Source organism: Geotrypetes seraphini, chromosome 17, assembly GCF_902459505.1.
Source record: "Geotrypetes seraphini chromosome 17, aGeoSer1.1, whole genome shotgun sequence".
Taxonomy (NCBI): domain Eukaryota; kingdom Metazoa; phylum Chordata; class Amphibia; order Gymnophiona; family Dermophiidae; genus Geotrypetes; species Geotrypetes seraphini.
Genome location: NC_047100.1, coordinates 36,791,470 through 36,808,800, shown reverse-complemented (window position 1 = coordinate 36,808,800; position 17,331 = coordinate 36,791,470). Strand labels below are relative to the sequence as shown.

The following is a 17,331-nucleotide window of genomic DNA, read 5'->3' as shown; positions in this document are numbered from 1 at the left end:
TTACACAGGGGAGATAGACTTGTAACGCCGCAATGTTAATACAAATGTGAAAACAGGATTTGACATGATCATGTTTCGGCCTCTCAGCCTGCATCAGAAGTCTACATAAAGCAAAATTTTTATTTTGTTTTTATTTTGGTTTACATAGACTCCTGATGAAGGCTGAAAGGCCAAAACACAATTGTTACAAGTCCTGTTTTCACGTTTGTATTAAAGACTTAACCTTGTGGTCCTTTATCTCCACTGTGTTCGGTGTTTGTATATCGTCTGTGGAGCAAGTTCTTCTGTTCCTTTTTTTATCCCAGGACAAGCAAGCAGCATATTCTCTCGTATGGGTGACGTCACTGATGGAGCCCCGGTACAGACCACTTTAAAAATGCATCGCCACTTTAAGAATTCAAAAAGTTTGCGATAGCGCGAACCGCGCATGCGCGAGTGCCTTCCTGCCCGATGAGGGCGTGTGGTCCTTCAGTTTCTTAGTTTCCGTGGAGCTAAGAAATTGCTTTTCAATGGCTGTTGAAAATTTTTTCTTTTCGCTGCCTTCTCGCTCTTGCAGTTTTCTGACTTTTTAGTCAATTTTTTGTTTTCTTTCATTTTTAGTTTAAAACCAAAAATAAACAACTAAACATTTATAGTTTATTTTTTCTTTTACCGTCATCGGTTTGGCTTGATGGGGCCTTATGGGTCGCCATACTGTGTTTTCCCCACCTTATGCCTGTTTTCTATTCAGGTTTTCCCTGCTCGAATTCCATCCGAGCGGTTGTTTTGTTGGGGAAGTTGTCTTCACTGACATCCTTCAATGATTCTAGCAATGTCGGAACCTCAGCCTTGCCATTTTCTTCTTCCCCTGCTCTTTTCCTCGCCAGCACATTTTCATGTGGATTCTTCAGAAGCAGTTTTCATTTAGAGCCGTCAGGAATCTGGCGCCCGCCGACGTCAGTAATTCGGTGTCCAGTGCACTATCTGACACCGCTCTTCCAGCCCGCACCAACGATGCTGCTCGGGCCTGATCCTATTTAGGTACGTTGGCTTGCAATTTTCTCCTTTGGGCTTCAGGTCATTGTAGCAGTGAGTCAAGTCCTGCCAACCTCAATCAGTCCCATCTTTGGCTCCGCTTCGATATCAATGACTGCCTCAATATGGGCATACTCGTCTTTGGAGCATGGAGCAGCACCATAGGTACTGGCGCAAAAGCCAGCGGTACCGGTGCAGACTCTTCAGCAGCACGTTCATAAGTGCTGCAAGCAGCATGGGCTCCTTGGGTGTTGGTCTGAGCCTTTTCTTATGGGCATCGACCTTTACGGCACTGGTGGCTACTGTCTCGACACCAGATTTACGAGAGCTTTCATCGGTGCTGATGGACTGGGTGTGCCTTGATTCCGGCATTTTCATCTCTGGATGTCGAACCGCTCCGATGGTACCGGCGATGTAGCTAACGGTACCAGTGTTTTTTTCTTATGCAGCAGATGTAATTTAGTACTGTGTGTACATATCCAGTAGTATTTCAGTTTTGCATGCCGACACCTATGTCGATACTGACTCCTCCGGTACCAGTCAGATTGAGTTCTCAACATTGGCACTTGCATTGGAGTCTCCATTGGTTCTGCCACATTTTATGAAACGGCGCCGGCCTTATTTAATGTTGCTCAATTGAAGCAGGCCATTCAGGAAGGGTTCCCTGAATGGAAGAATCTAAACACTCAATATAGTTTACCAATCCTTTGTTTTCAAGCGGATTTTCAAGGACACCAAGCCGCAAAATGGTATAAGAATATAAACAAATTTTTAAACAAAAAAAAAGAGATCAGGACTTAGGGATATTTGGAGTATTGAGATAGGACAGATAATTTCTCCATCTCAATGGCAAAAATTTTGGTCCTGGAGAATACATACTACAAGATCAGCATCTATGAGTCAAACATGGTTGTTTATATTACATAGAGTTTTATGGACCCCTACGAGATTACAAAAATTAGATAGTAATAGATCTAATAGATGCTGGCATTGTAGGATAGAAGTGGGGACATTGGACCATTTACTATTCTTTTGTCCCTGCATTAATTCCTTTTGGAAATTAATTTGGCCCCAAATTAATAATTTATTAGAAAATCATGTTGGACTATTATATGATACAATATTATTTGGAACAGCAATGAGAACACAAAGTCCGATTTCAGCTAGCAATAATAAACTTTTATTAATTTTAACAGGGGTCGCCATACAGCAAATTACTCAGAACTGGAAGGATTACACTAAATTGAATTACACTTTTTGGTGGAATTCAATTTGTCATATATATAAAATGGAAAAAGTATTGGCATTACAACAAGGTTATATTAAAAAATTTAATAAAATATGGGAACCATTGACAAATTATTCTACTGATCAGATATAATAACACATGTATAGAACATATAGAAGGGGTAGGGAGGGAAAACTATTGTAATATTAATATGATATAAAATTCTGATAAAGGGTTTATTTAATTCACATTGTAAGAACATTTAATAATAATTTCAAGTGTTTTTTCATAATTGAATGTATTACATGTATTTCACTTGATGTAAGAATTTAAAAAAAGAATAAAAAATATTAAAAAAAAAAAATAATGTTGCTGACGTCGGTGTCGGTCCAGTTGGGAAAGGCCCTGCAGACATTAAACGGTCTTCAGCCTTCGACATTGAATCCCTGACATCGATTCTGTATTCTTTGGGATTGCATCTCTAAACAGGTTGGGGTTTTTTTTAGCAAGACCTAATTCTCTTTGAAGGGGTGGTTTTTTTTCACCACATGCTTCTCTTTCCATTCCAGTAGGGTTAAGAATTTATTTTTTCAAAATCCTTTAGGGGAATGTCTGCACCTTGTGCCATTTCCTTAGAAGTTGACTTTGCAAAGTAGTTTCCTTGCTTACGGATTTTTATAACTACTCAAGGATCTTTTGATTCCCTTTCTGATATCTTATGGGAAACTTTTTTGATATGCTTTTAGAAACAATGAGGATGTTTGAAATTAATCCCTGCTCTACAGGCTAGTCAACTCTACATGCTAGTGTATAGGCCTCTGTCTTTCTGGGCAGACCTGTTAGCCAAATGGGCTTCCTAGATTCCTATGCTGCCTACATGGTCTAGTACCTATTTTACTTGGTATAAAATTTTTTCTTGCCACATTCCACTTTTTCTGCTTACATGTACAGTGCCTGTGTTTTTCAACACCTCTCTTCTGTTCCAACAGACCTGGTCTGGCTTCGAGTGTCTGACCTCACCATCGCCCTCCACAATAGGCTAGCAAATATACCTTGTTTGGGGGATGACCTTTTTGGTGCTTCCATAGCCACACTGGGACATGATTACTCAGCAGTTGTCTGTCCACTAGCCCAGGTGAATCTTTCTGGTCACGTCCAGGTAGCAGTCTTCACTTTCACCTCAATCTTCTTTTCAACGAAGATTTGCGGTTACATTTTTTCCTATATTCATTCGGAGGCTGTCTTCAGTTCCTCATGCATTGCTGAGAGCTCATCACCTTAGCTCTCTGGGTTTTCTTCATAGGGCAGGTTTTCTATACTCAATTTTTCACCCCACTCTCAGACTTTTTTTCCAAGAGAGTCTGTCTTGGATCTTGCACAGTCCTCCCTTTTTTCTTCTGCTGATTGTCATCGAAGGATCCTCTTTGATTAGTGGAGTCAGGGATTCTGATCTCCTTTCTACTTGATTCCCAAGTGTACTGGAGGACTGAGCTTTGTGCTGGATCTCAGAGATCTCATCATTTTTCTGGTCGAGAGGTACTTCAGGACTCGTTTCTTCTCCTCATTCAGACCTAATGGCTATGCTTCCTGGATTTCAAGGAAGCCTCCACATATCCCAATTCCTAAGGCTTACAGAATATACCTTTGAGTTCATATCAGCCGTTGCCATTACAAGTACAAGATCCTATAGGTTTCTTCCCTTTGGTCTGGCATCTTCTCCCAGGGTCTTCACGAAGTCTGATTGTGCTGGCCGCGTCTCTCCAATTACACAGCCTTCAGGTCTTTTCTTTTTCTGAATGTCTGTTCATCAAGGTTGTTTCTTTTCAGGAAGTGGTCCAAGCAATTTCTCGGACCATCTTTTTTCTTCTGGTTCTAGGCTTGCAATTAAATTCCCCATAATCACGGCTCTATTTAATTGGGGGCAATCCTAGACATCACTCTCATGAGAGCGTTTCTTCCTCCAGATTGTCTTCAGACTCTCTTTCATCTTGTCAGCAATTGCTTCCTTTTCAACCATCTCTTCCAGACACATGATGGTTCTTCTGGGCCAAAGGGTTTCTCCTGTTCATGTTATACCATGGGGTAGGACTACATCTTTGTACTCCTCAGTAGATTCTTGCTTCCCTGTGGTCTCGGGTGCCGGATCGTCTCTCAAACCATGTATATCATGATGTCATCTCATCTGCAGTTGTTTCATTTATGGATGATCTTCCTCTAATCTGTCCAGAGGTCTCCTTTTTATTTGTCCCCTCATTACATGGCCATCATGACTGACGCATCTTTTATGCATGGGGGACTCATAATGGACGATCTGCAGACTCAGGGGTCTTTAAGGAATGGAAAATTTTACATCAATTTCCTAGAACTCAGAGTGCTGTTTTATGCCCTCAAGGTTTTTCCTCATCTACTGTGCCTTTTTCCTCATCTACTCTGCCCTCAAGTCCTCCTCCTTTGCACGAACAATCAAGTAGCAATGTCCTACATATCCAAGCAAGGAGGCTTGGGCTCTCTTCTGGTGTGTCAGGAGGCCTAGCACATCTGGACTTGGGTGACAGTTTGCAATCTGCTCTTGCTGGCCTGTCTGCATTCATGAGGAGCAGAATTCCCTAGCTGACAATCTCAGCAGAATTCTTCAACAAATGGACTCTCAACTCTGCACTCTCCAGTCAATCAATGGGGCACCCCACAAGTAGACTTGTTTTCGCTCTTCACAATCATCAATTGCCCCAGACTTTCCTCCCCTTCTCAGTCTGACAGCAGCTGTTTTGTTCCTGGATTGTGCGGGCATCTTTCTGTATGCATTCCCTCCTTTTCTTCTGTTGTTGGAGCATTTTATTCAAGCCCGGAGAGAAGTAGCCACCTATGTCTCTATACTCCATGGTGGCCCAGGCAACATTAGTTTCTCCCTTCCCTTCTAACTCATCTTGCAGGGAGGCCTGTTTCTCTTCTGATATTCCCTTTCCTGATTCAATCCGGTTTGGAAGTCTCTGATCATTCCAATCTGCAATGATTTCCCTTGTCGATTGTTTTTCTCGGGCCTGTTCCTTCTCAGCCTGTTTGTTATTTTATGGATATTCCAGGAAACCAGCCACTCAGCATGTTTCTATCAACAGTGGTCCTTAGGGTTTTCTTTTGGTGTCTTTCTTGCTCTTCGTGTTCCACATTCCTACTTAGTTGAATTGCTCATGGATTATTTTCTTCTTTTGTTTGCTTTTAGTCTCGAGTCTATATTTCTCAGACTTCTTTTCAGTTCTATTGCATTTTTTCCTTTTGTCGGTCGAGGGTCAACCTCTTCCTGCTTATCTTCTGGTTTCCAGATTCATGACAGGAGTTTTTAATGTGTAACCACACCAAATGCCTTTTTCTGTTGTTTGGGCTGTATCCTTTTCTACCTGGTTTCAAGGTTTATGGTAGGATTTTTTTCCCTGTGAAACCATTTCTACAGTCTCCTCATGTCGTCTGGGTCCTTATTGTAGTTCTTTCCAGTTTGTTGAAGCCACTTTTTGTACCAATGGCCACAGCTCTTCTTGAGCTTCTTGTCTGGAAAATGGTTCTCCTTATTGCTCTCACCTCTGCCTCAGGGTCGGTGAGTTACAAGCATTACTAGCAGATTCATCCTTCACAGTTTTTCATCATGCTAAAGTGGTTCTGCGTACACGTCCAAAGTCTCTTCTACAAGTTGTCAGTTTTCATCTCACCTCATTCTCCTTCTGGAGAACCTGTTTTGTATACTTTGGACTGTGAGCGGGCTTTGGCCTCCTACATTAACCGGTCAAACCCACATCGATTTTCTCTCTAACTTTTATTTTGATCCAAACAAGTTAGGGCATTCTATATTCAAGAGAACGATTTCCAACTGGCTGATTGCCTGCATTTCGTTCTGCTCTAGTCAGTCTGGACTAGCACGGGAAAATCGTGTTGCAGTCCACAGGGTTAGAGCTATGGCAGTTTTGGTTGTTTTCCTTAGATCTACACTTTTGAGGAACTCTGTAAAGCTGCCCTCTGGTCCTCAGTTCATACCTTCACTTCTCACTACTGTCTGGATTTTTTCTCCAGACGGGATGGGCACTTTGACCACTCTGTATTTTTTAATAATATTTTCTTAGGCCAACACTCCCAGCATCCCATTTCTGTTAGCTTGGAGGTCACCCATGTGTGAGAATATGCTGCCTGCTTGTCCTGGGATAAAGCACAGTTACTTACCATAACAGATGTTATCCAGGGACAGCAGGCAGCTGTTCTCACAAATCACCCACCTCCCCGGGTTGGCTTCTTAGCTGGCATATTTTAACTGAAGGACCGCATGCCCTCATCGGGGGGGGGGGGGGGGGGGGGAAGGCACTTGCGCATGCGTGGTTTGGGCTATCACAAACTTTTTGAATTCTTAAAGTGGCGATGCACTTTTAAAGTGGTCTGTATCGGGTCTCCGTCGGTGACGTCACCCATATGTGAGAATATCTGCCTGCTGTCCCTGGATAACACCTGTTATGGTAAGTAACTGTGCTTTATGGTAGGGCCACAAGCAAACATAGCAAGCAATATAGCCCCTCGGACTATATTGGATAGGAAAAAGGAGTGGTTTACATTCAGGTACTCAAGTATTTCTCCCTATCTGTCCTGGTGGGCTCACAATCCATCTAATGTACCTGGGGCAATGGAGTGTTGTGACTTGCCCAGGGTCACAGGGAGCAGTGCTGGTTACCAAGGTCTGAGACAGCGCTTGAAGCATTTCAGAAATCACCAGGGGAATTTTGGTAGCCTAATGTTTAATCTAGCATCCTGAGAACCAGGCTTGATTCCCAATGCAGCTCCTTGTGACTGTGGTCAAGCCACGTAATCCTCCACCATTCGAACCAGCTCTGTGGGTGCTGTGGGCACTTTAGCACCCCCAATATTAAACAAACTATTTGGGGCTGATATTCAGAGCAATTGAAGAGGGCAGGAAGCTCCTCTGCCTACTTAAATTTCTTTTGCTGTCTAAGGGGGATATTCAGTGGCACTTAACTGGAAAGTGCCATTAAATATCACTTCAGACTGCCCAAGTAAAAAGTAGGCAGGTCAGGGGAGACACTGGGGGTGGCACTGGGGAAGAGCCTGAGGTTATGTGGGTGGAACATAGAAACATGACGGCACATAAAGGACAAATGGTCCTACCAGTCTGCCCATCTGCAGCATCCACTCTCTCCTCCTCTTCCTAAAAGATCTCACATGCGTGTCCCACACCTTCTTGAATTCAGACACAGTCTTGTCTACATCACCTCTATTGGGAGACTATTTCACACATCTACCACCCTTTCTGTAAAAAAGTATTTCCTTGAGCCTATCACCTCTTAACCACATTCTATGCCTAGGGTTACCAGATTTTCCACAGGCATTCCAAACTCCCACCACCCACAGTGTACCGTCCCTCTTCACCCTCCCCTAAATAACTCCTCTTCTGATGTCCAGGTAGGCCCCTCAGGGTCAATCTGTGCTACTGGTGGTCCATCAAGGGTCTTCGGGGACAGGAATGTGGCCCCCTTGCTCCTGCCGCTTGCAGTAGCTGTTCAAAATGGCTGCCGCGACATCTCGTGACAGCTCGTGGCGCTACAAAAAGCACTGCAAGTTGCCCAGAGAGTTCATAGCAGCCATTTTTAATAGCTGCTGTGAGGGGTAGGAGTGAATGGGTTGCACTCCTGCCTCCGAAGACCCCTGTTGGACCACTAGGTACACAGGTAGGCCCACATAAGTTCTGACAGCTTGCACGCTTACACCTAGCCCCCAACATTCAGTGCTGGTGCCCATTCATGGTCCAGCCCTGAATATTGGGAGCTAATTCAGCAATGGTCAGCACTTAAAAAAATGCTGACCACCGCTTTCTAAGTAGCAGGGGGCTTGACTTTGTCCACGGAGAGGTAATTTCCATTGAGTTTAGCACTCCCAACAGTTTTGAAAAGTTGCTTCCTATGCCTTTCACTGTCCCAGGTACAAAATAAGTTCCTATATATAATATGTAAACCACTTTGTTGTAACCACAGAATGATGGTATAGCAAATCCCATCCCCTGTACCTGAATCGCAAGTATTTTTATAATCTGGAGATCTGATTAAGGAAACTATGCCGTAAAAATGTTGCCGCTCCCAATTTTTCTAAAACTTAATCCATCTTCTTTCTGTTTTCTTAAATTGTGATAAGTTTGAAAGTTTAGAAAGCTATAAAACAAAACAAAATGAAACAAACAAAAATCCAAGATAGCAGTACAGCTTTTAAAAAATCCAACTTTCCTTTTGCTTGCAAAGGTTAAGGAATGCCGGCAGAATTTAACTTCTTTAATTTTTCTTTAGATGTACAATGTCTAATAATATACTTTGCTCTTCATTGTATATTTCAGCTTGAAGTAGATATTTATGAACCACAAGGTATCAGCTCCCTAGATGCTCAAGGAACCTTCATCACTAATGATTTAACTCCTGTTCTTCAGCAATCTTTCTCTGGAAGCAAGGTACAGTTATTGTTACAGTATCTCTGTGACATACATAAAGTTTAGTAATCCTATAAACATTTATAAAGTCAGCTTTTCCTTTGCCATAAAAATCAGGAGGCTCTGGTACAGTATAACGAGGTACTTCCCAACAATTTGGTTTCCTGCCTAGTACAACTTTCTGTGCCTTTGAGCTCTTTGAGGTGGTAGTCAGAGGAAAGTCCTCTTTTTCTAACCTCCTGTACGAGTCAACTAACATTTCTTTGTGGGTCTTCCTGTAATACCATAGAAGATTTTAGCTTCCCTGCCATTACCCAGACTGGCTTTTGCTTAGGCCCCTACGAGAAGGATGCAGATCAGTTTCGGAATTCCTTCTGCCTTCATGCATCTGGTGACTGTGAATATATTTATAGTCACCCAGAGTTTTGAGTGGCTCAGACATTAAACCTGCAGTCTCCAATTTCAGCCGCCCATGCAGAAATGGTCACGGTAGAGCCATATGTGAATGTCTGAGCACGGGGTCCTTACCTTGAGTATAATACAGTTCCACACAGAAAGCTAATGGCATGCAAATTTTATAAGTGGAAAACTTGTGGCTCATGGGGAAAGGGTGCATGGCAAACACAACGCAGCAAGGGTTTTGTGGTAAGCAGTTTACAGTATGTCTGCATGTCTAAACGAAAACTAAATGTGTTAGCACACACTGGCGCTTTTTCTTCTGCATCTAAATGTGAACCTGACTGCAGAAGAACTATTAATTACTTTTAAGTAAGTTAAATCAATGTGTGAATGCCATCAAAATAACAAACTGTTCTTTTGTTGGCCAGGCCGAAATGAAATTCAAATGGAGCCTGACTATATCTTATTTACATTAGGGGGTCCTAAAAGTCCTTCCTTACTGATGAAGCAGGTATCTCCTCCAGAGGACATTTAATAGTTTTAAAGATGCTGCCAAATGGGAGGTATTTGAGAGCTTAGAGAGTTGGATAAAATTTTTACAGGATTTTCTGGGTTTTCTTTTTTAAAAGAGTCTAGGGCTTAAGATATGAGCCTCTGGAACTTTAAGAGAGGAATTACAATTTAGGGGCCCTTTTACAAAGCTGCAGTAAGCACTAATGCTTGAAGTATCTGTAAGTAAACCGCTTTGAGTGTGGTTGTAAAACTATACAAGTCCCAATCCCTTTCCCCGATGTCATAATGCCTCATTCCATCAATGCCTAACAGCCAACCTCATCAGTGATGTCACAATGGCTTCATTGTTCTATACTTGGCTTACTTCTGATACTGTATTGGAGGAGAATGTGGATCCATTTATTATTACAAGAGGAACTGAGAAAGTCCACACTCCTAAGGGCCTTGAAGAACATCTTCCACATGTCATATCAACCTTGGAGATCCTTCTGGTTCAGATACAGTATGTGTCACTACTTGAAATGCGCTTGGTTTGGTTGTGGAAGGAGGGAGGCTACATTTATTTAATCAAAAGTTTGACTTCAATAAAAATTCCTTTTCCAGGGTCATGTGTCTTTCAAGCCCACAATTGATCAACAGCGAAAATGTGAAAACTGTTCAACTTCTTTGCTGGATGGGGATTTTATTATAAAATATGACGTGAACAGAGAAAATCCAGAGAATGTACAGGTAAAATCTATTGTTTTAATGTCCAAAAGATTGCGAATTTGAAGTTCCGTATGATGTTATTGTCAGCTTTTTGCTTTGACGATGGTTTTATGTGTCGTAGTAATCTAATCTAATTTGGGATTTATGAGTCTTGCTATACCTACAGAGGCTCAAGGCGACTTACAGTGCAGGTTATAGAGAACAGTTTAGCACAGAGCAAGGAAGATTAGAATACATTACAGTACAAGGAAGCACTAGAGATACATCAAGATCTTTGGGATTCTTTGAGGTAGAGATTGTCGTATTGTGCAATTATGGGAGAGGCCAATCAGAGTCTTAGGCCACTCCCAGTGCATCCCAGATTGCACTGGAAAGGAAGCCTAAGACTCCGGTTGGCCCAGGCGCCTAAAGCCTTCCTATGGTAGGGATCTTAAGCACATGGGCCAATCAGGGCCTTAGACCCCTCCCCAGTGCATCCCAGGATGCACCAGGAAGAGTAAGGCCTGCCATCTGGAAGATGCGGGCTGCCGGCCAGAGGGAGTGGACATCCCTCTGGCCGGCCTTCCACAAAAAGGTATGGGGAGGGTCTGGGTGGGTTTCAGGGGTAGGGGTGTTTAGGGGAGTGCTGGGCATCCCTTCTGTTGGGGATGTTAAGGGGGTTGGCGGCATGAGGGATTGGGCATCACTCCTGCCTGGGATATAAGCAGGAGGGTGTGCCAGCAGAAAGGAGTGGGCATCTCTCCTGCCGGCTGAGTTCGGTGTGGCTCGGGGGCTCCCTGCCGTGGCTGCTCTCAGCCGATCGTGGCAGGGGGATTCCCCCTCCCCCATCAGCTGAGCAGCAGGGACTCCCCAAAGCCGTGATTCTGTAACCAGCGCCCAAGGCTGCTGCGGTCTAGCGGCAAAGATAAGCAGCTGAAATGTAGACCAGGGTTTTCCAGGCTTACATTTCAGCCACCTATCTTGACTGAATTAGGCGTGACTTTGTAAACTGGTGCCCTCGAATGATTGACAGGCGATCGGTGGCCACTTTTAAGGCGGCCACCAACTCGGGTGCCAGTTACAGAATCTGGCCCTTAACTATTTAAAAAGCTTAATCGGCTCTGATTATTGGCAATTAATAACTTGTAACTAATGTTAATTGTAATTAGATTGGTAGGGCGCCTAACTGGGTAGATGGCTACCACTTTGAAGTAGGTGCCTAGCTCCAAGGCGTGTACCAGAAAGTAGGAGGGGTTAGGAGGCGGATCATGGTTGTGGTTTACATTTAGGTACCATTTTGGATTTAGGTGCCTAAACATAGGCCACAAAAATCCTGACATAAATATTGTGTGCCTAAGGTTAGGACACCTTTCTACACCTAAGACCACTTAAGGCGACCCTAGGTGTGATTCTATAAAGTGCATCTTTTATAGAATCACACCTGAGCACCACAATGCTCGATGCCTAGGTTTTAGACGCCATTTATAGAATCTGGGCCCATGTGCTTAAATGTGTGCCTCATCCATCCTCTGCCAAGACTCCACCCATGCGGACGCCCACTGCAAGCTACATGCCATTGTATTATAGCGCATGCAGTCAGATGATTGACATTTACACATGAATATGTGTACATACGTGTGTAAATGCTGGTATCTGGGTTATTTATGTGCATTCTTGATGCTTCAAGCTTGGTATCCTCCTTCTAGAATTACTCCCAAAATGAAGAGTGACGGGGGGAGGGCAGCAGACGTAGAAACCTACAGGAGGGTTGTTGCTGTCCCCTGCAATTTGCATTCAGCTGTGCTACCTAGGACATCACACCACTGGCATTTCCTCTGCTTATTGGCAGAACACTGTCTTCTCAGGTCATAAAGATATTTATTTGAGGACAATTTATGGGGAGAGTCCTTATATATCGTGAGATCAGATGTTTTAGCCTAGCATTTTAGGAAAATGGTTAAAGTCTCTAAATGCTATCTGTGTTCAAATATAGGTTGCTGAGTAATCATCAGCTGAACTTTTCGTGCTCCTGGTTTTCTGTCTTACTTGAAACTGGAACTCAGTAGCAAAAAATAGCAAACTGGAACAATCAGAAAAATCCTTCACACTCTTATACGTTGTTTTTGTATTTTTCAGATTGTTAATGGTTATTTTGTCCACTTTTTTTGCACCTGAAAAACCTTCCAGCTATACCCAAGAATACTGTTTTTGTAATAGATAAAAGTGGATCTATGAGCGGACGCAAAATAACTCAGGTACTGTGATTGAGGGTTTCTGAAGGTCCAATAACAAAAACTTGGTTTCAACTCTAAACCATCTAAGACAGAGCAGAACCTACTGGCAAGGCTGTATATTATTTGAATTATTTTCTTTTGGAAATTAGACATCACAAAGTATGCGGATAAAAAGCAGACACATAGAGGGCAATATTAAAGCTAGTTACACAGGTAGCAGCACCTGTTCTTTAGCACTCTCCAGACCAGTAGAGGTTAATCTTACGAATGGGTATATATCCAATCATGACCAGCAGGTGGAGACTGAAAACAAAACTGTGGGACAGTATATAATATACTCCTTCTCTATTAACATCAGTCTTCTTTCAGTCTCCAGCAGGTGTTAGAGTGATCTGTACCCATCTCCCTTGGTAGGGCTGTTGGAATTGTTTAGGGGGTTTTCTAGTCCCTGTTTTTTGGCCGGACAGAGCTTGGGCGGGCCCTGTTTGGGGTCCGTCCGACCTCGGGGGTGTCAAACCCGGCGGTCTCGAGCGGGGTCCCTCCCCCCACTTCCTCCACCCTCCCCACATTTTTTTAGAGGAGCCTCAGCAGTAAGCCTTGCCCCCTAAATCAAGCAAGGCATATTGCTTCGAGGAGCCTGTGGAGTCTGTTCTGTAAAAAAAAAATAAAAATCCTGAGGTAGTGCTGGTCTGGAGGGTTGTTTCCCTTTAAGAAAACTGTATTTTACTGTATTTTTTTAATCTAACCGGCACTTTTTTCTAGCTAGGTCGCGTATGGAGCAATTGTGCCCTTCTCCGGGGGAGTGGGACACAATTAGGTCCAGCCGCGAGGCACTCGCGGCCGGCCTGAACTCGGCGGTTTGGGTCGGTGAGGTGGTGGAGCTCCGTCGGCAGCGGCAGCAGGCGCCCAGAGCTCCCCGCCGATGGAGCCTCGCGAGTCGGCTGGGAGCAGTGGGGAAGCCCGGTCTTCCCCAACCGCCCACGGAGGGATTCGCCGAAGGATTCCCTCTCAGCTGATTTTTTGACAGCTGATGCCGACTTGCCTGTTTTAGCGGCTGGGACTGTTCAGCCTTCTCAGCCGCTACAGGCCTTGGAGGGAGCATTTTTGGCGGGAACTTCGCCATTTTCTCTGTCTGGCCCCTCCATTTTGTCTGCAACTCAGGTGACCTTCCCCTGTATTGCAAACACAGGGGCAGGTTTCAGCAGGGACCCCTGCTGGGGCAGGGAGTCCCTGGGGACCCCCAGGGGTTTTTTGTCCCCAAATTTAATTTCTTTCTTTGTGCAGACAATTGGGGGTCCCACGTGCACCTGGGGGGTTTTGGGGGTGGTTTTCCCTCCGCGCCCCCTATGGCTTGCCTCCCTCTTTTCGTTTGGCGGTCCCCTCTTTCTCCTCCCTCATCCAAGCGCCCGCGGGGGGGCTTGGATTGCGAATTGGTGGTCGGAGGAGCGTGTTGGCATGGTTGAGGACCTGGCTGCTTTGGCGGGCTTCCAGGATCCTCTAGAGGGGACGCCCGCTGGCAGCAGGGCGGCGGTTTTCCCATCTTCCAGAGCAGATGCGTCCGTGGTGCGCTTTTTATTCAGAGGGATGAGCTTTTAGACCTGATGTAGCAGATCTCCTTGGTGCTGCATTTTCGAAGTTGCGCCACCGGAGACCCCGCGTATGGGGGCCCCTCTGCTTCAGGGGGTCTGTCCTGTTTCCCGCTCTTTTCCTGTGCTTCAGGATTTTCAGGATTTTGTGTTGGCGCAGTGGCCTACGGGCGCCGTTTCATTTGGTGTGCGCCTTGGCTCATGGGTATCCCATCCCGGAGGGGGATAGGGCTACCTTAATTACGCCAATGGGGGACGCGGTGGTCTCGGCACTTCCTAAGCGGCATACCGTGCCTGTTATGGACGGATCTGTTCTTAGGGTCTCTGAGGAGCGTACGTTAGAGACACTTCTTAAGTATAATTTTGATGTCTCTGCCTTGTGGGTCCCGGCAGCTATTTGTGTGGGGCTGGTGGCTCGCACCGTGTTTCGGTGGTCTGAGCATGTCCTGGATCGTGAGTCTGATGACTGATCCTTAGTGGATCTGGAGGTGGTGAAGTTTGAGATGACTGCCTCGTTCCTCTCGGTTGTTCTTTGTGACTTGGTGCTGCTAAGTCTGGGTCTTTTGGTGGCCGCACGCTGTTCCTTGTGGCTTCGCGCTTGGTCGGCGGTTGCCGCGTCCAAAACTGAACTTCCCAAAATTTCCCTTTTGGGGGTTGTTTTTTGTTTAGAGAGGACTTAGATCCGGTGGTTCAGACTCTGACGGACCCGGAGGTGCCCAGTCTGCCTGAGGACCGTGCCCGCCCGGCTTCTCGGGTTGGCATTGCCCGGGGGCGTCTGCGGGAATTTCGCAAGTTTCGCCTGGGGCATGGATGGGACTGCTTCTTTCCAGGCTTCCGGTTTTTCCCCGGGGTCGGTTGGCTTAGCGCATGCAGTCTTTTTCAGGGGGCCCGTCGGGGGGCTGGGAGTTTCCCCCCTGGTTTCCCTGCTGCCCGTCCTGCGCGATGTCTCTTTGCCGGCGCCCCCTTTGGTTCCTGGGGGTGCCCGGCTTCGCAACTTGTTTCCAAAGTGGGCCAAGATCACGTCCGATCAGTGGGTCCTGGTGGTGGTGCGGGACGGTTATGTACTTGAATTTTATCCGCTCTCTGCCGGATCATATCTAGCCTTTCCATGTCAGGTGGCATGGGAGACGCTAGCCTTTCGCCAGACCCTTCAGCGCTTGCTAGATCTCTAAGCAGTTGTCCAGTGTCCCCTCAGGAGTGCGGTATCGGCTGGTATGCCATTTCCTTTATGGGGCCCTAAAGGGAGGGGACCTTTCGGCCCATCCTTGGTTTAAACTGAGGTCAACAGGACTCTCAGAATTCCCTTTTATTCGCATGGACACACTGCAGTCTGTCCTTCTGGCGGTTCAGCCGGGGGAGTTCCTGACTTCTCTCGCTCTGGCGGAGGCCTACTTGCCTGTTTCCATTCGGGCCGCTCCTCAGTTTTTTCTTTGCTTGGCGATATTGGGTCTGCACTATCAGTTCTGGGTGCTTCCCTTGGGCCTGGCCACGACTCCCCGGACGTTCGCCAAGTTGATGGTGGTCGTCAAGGTGGCATTGCAGTCAGAGGGCATTCTGGTGCACCCCTTCTGGGATGACTGGTTGTTTCGGGCGAAGTCGTTGCAGGAGAGCGCCCGAGTTACGGCTCGGGTGGTTGAGTTTCTCCGGTCGCTGGGCTGAGTGGTCAACCTTTCCAAGAGTCAGTTGGTCCCCGCTCAGTATCTGGAGTACCTTGGAGTTCTGTTCGACACCTCCTTGGGGAAGGTCTTCCTTCCAGAGGCCCGGGTAAGCAAATTGCAATCTCAGATTCGCCTTCTTTTGGTGTCCCGGTGTCCTCGGGCGCAGGATTTCCTCCAAGTCTTGGGGTCGATGGCAGCGTTCCTGGATGTTGTGTGGTGGGCCCACATGTCTCTTCCATATGCTCGGCTCCATAGATGGTCACCCCAGTGGCTCAGTTTGGAGGTCCCTGTCCCTCTGTGAGGCTTGACGTGCTGCAGTCTTCTTTGGTGGCTCCAGACCTCTCATCTGGTCCAGAGGATGAGTCTGGACCTATCGCAGTGGACGGTGCTTCTCTCGGATGCCAATCTCCTCGGTTGGGGGGGCTCAGTGTCTAGGGGCACCTGGTCCATGGAGAAAGCATCCTGGTCAATCAACATGTTGGAGACCAGAGCCGTCCCTCTGGCGCTATTAGCCTTCCGCTCCCGCTTGAGGGGCAAGTCGGTCAGAGTCCGGTCTGACAATGCCACAGCGGTGGCTTATGTCAATCGTTGAGGCACCAAGAGCGCTCAGGTGGCGGAGGAGGCGGCTCGGCTCATGCTTTGGGGCGGAGTCACACCTTCTGGACCTCTCGGCCTCTCACATAGCCGGGGTAGAGGTTGTTCAGGCGAACTTCCTCAGTCACATCTTAGATCACAGAGAGTGGTGGCTCAGCACTGTGGCTCTTCAGTTGATAATGCCGGCTTGGGGTCAGTCCCTGATGGACCTGTCGGCCACGAGTGGCAAGGCCAAGGTGTTCCGCTTCTTCAGTCGTCGCAGGGATGGACTGGCTGAGGGTCTGGATGCTCTGGTTCAACCATGGCCAACAGAGGGGCTGTTGTGCAGGTTCCCTCCGTGGCCATTAGTGGGCAGAGTTCTTCTCCGCATTGTTCGCCATCCGGGTCTGGGGGTTCTGGTGGCTCCAGATTGGCCTCGACATCCGTGATACGCAGATCTGGTGACACTCTGGTGGCGGATCCTCTTCCTCTGCCTCCCTTGGACGACCTTCTGACGCAGGGTCCCATTCCCATGTTCGACCCGTCTCCCTTCTGTCTTACGGCTTGGCTTTTGAAAGGGGTCGCCTTGGTAAGAAGGGGTATTCAGATAGGGTGATTTCTACACTCTTGGGGTCCTGGAGGCTTTCTACCTCTCAGGTTTCTGTGTGGATTTGGTACTTCTTTGAGGGGTGGTGCCAGGTGCGGGGAGTGGTCTCTCTTTGCGTTTCTGTGCCTAACTTCTTAGAGTTCTTGCAAGATGGCATGGATAGAGGCCTGGCTTCGGCTTCTCTCCGGGTTCAGCTTGTGGCCTTGTCAGCCTTTCGGGGGTTTGTGACGGGTCAGCGTTTGACAGCCATGCCTGATGTGATTCACTTTTTGCGGGCGGCCAAGGTGCTCAGGCCTCCCGTGCGGTCCTCTATTCCCTCTTGGAATCTCAGTCTGGTTCTCTCTATTCTGATGCACCCGCCCTTCGAACCGT

General features: G+C 46.5%; 1 protein-coding gene across 1 annotated transcript in view; it reads left to right on the top strand.

The window, feature by feature from the left end:
• The window catches only part of LOC117351355 (inter-alpha-trypsin inhibitor heavy chain H3-like), a 147,536-nt gene that overhangs the window by 23,431 nt on the left and 106,774 nt on the right, over positions 1-17,331 (top strand). Inside the window, 4 exon segments of the mRNA XM_033926552.1 lie at positions 8,613-8,723; positions 10,218-10,343; positions 12,438-12,473; positions 12,476-12,556. Of these exon segments, the coding sequence (XP_033782443.1) occupies positions 8,613-8,723; positions 10,218-10,343; positions 12,438-12,473; positions 12,476-12,556 (354 nt within the window).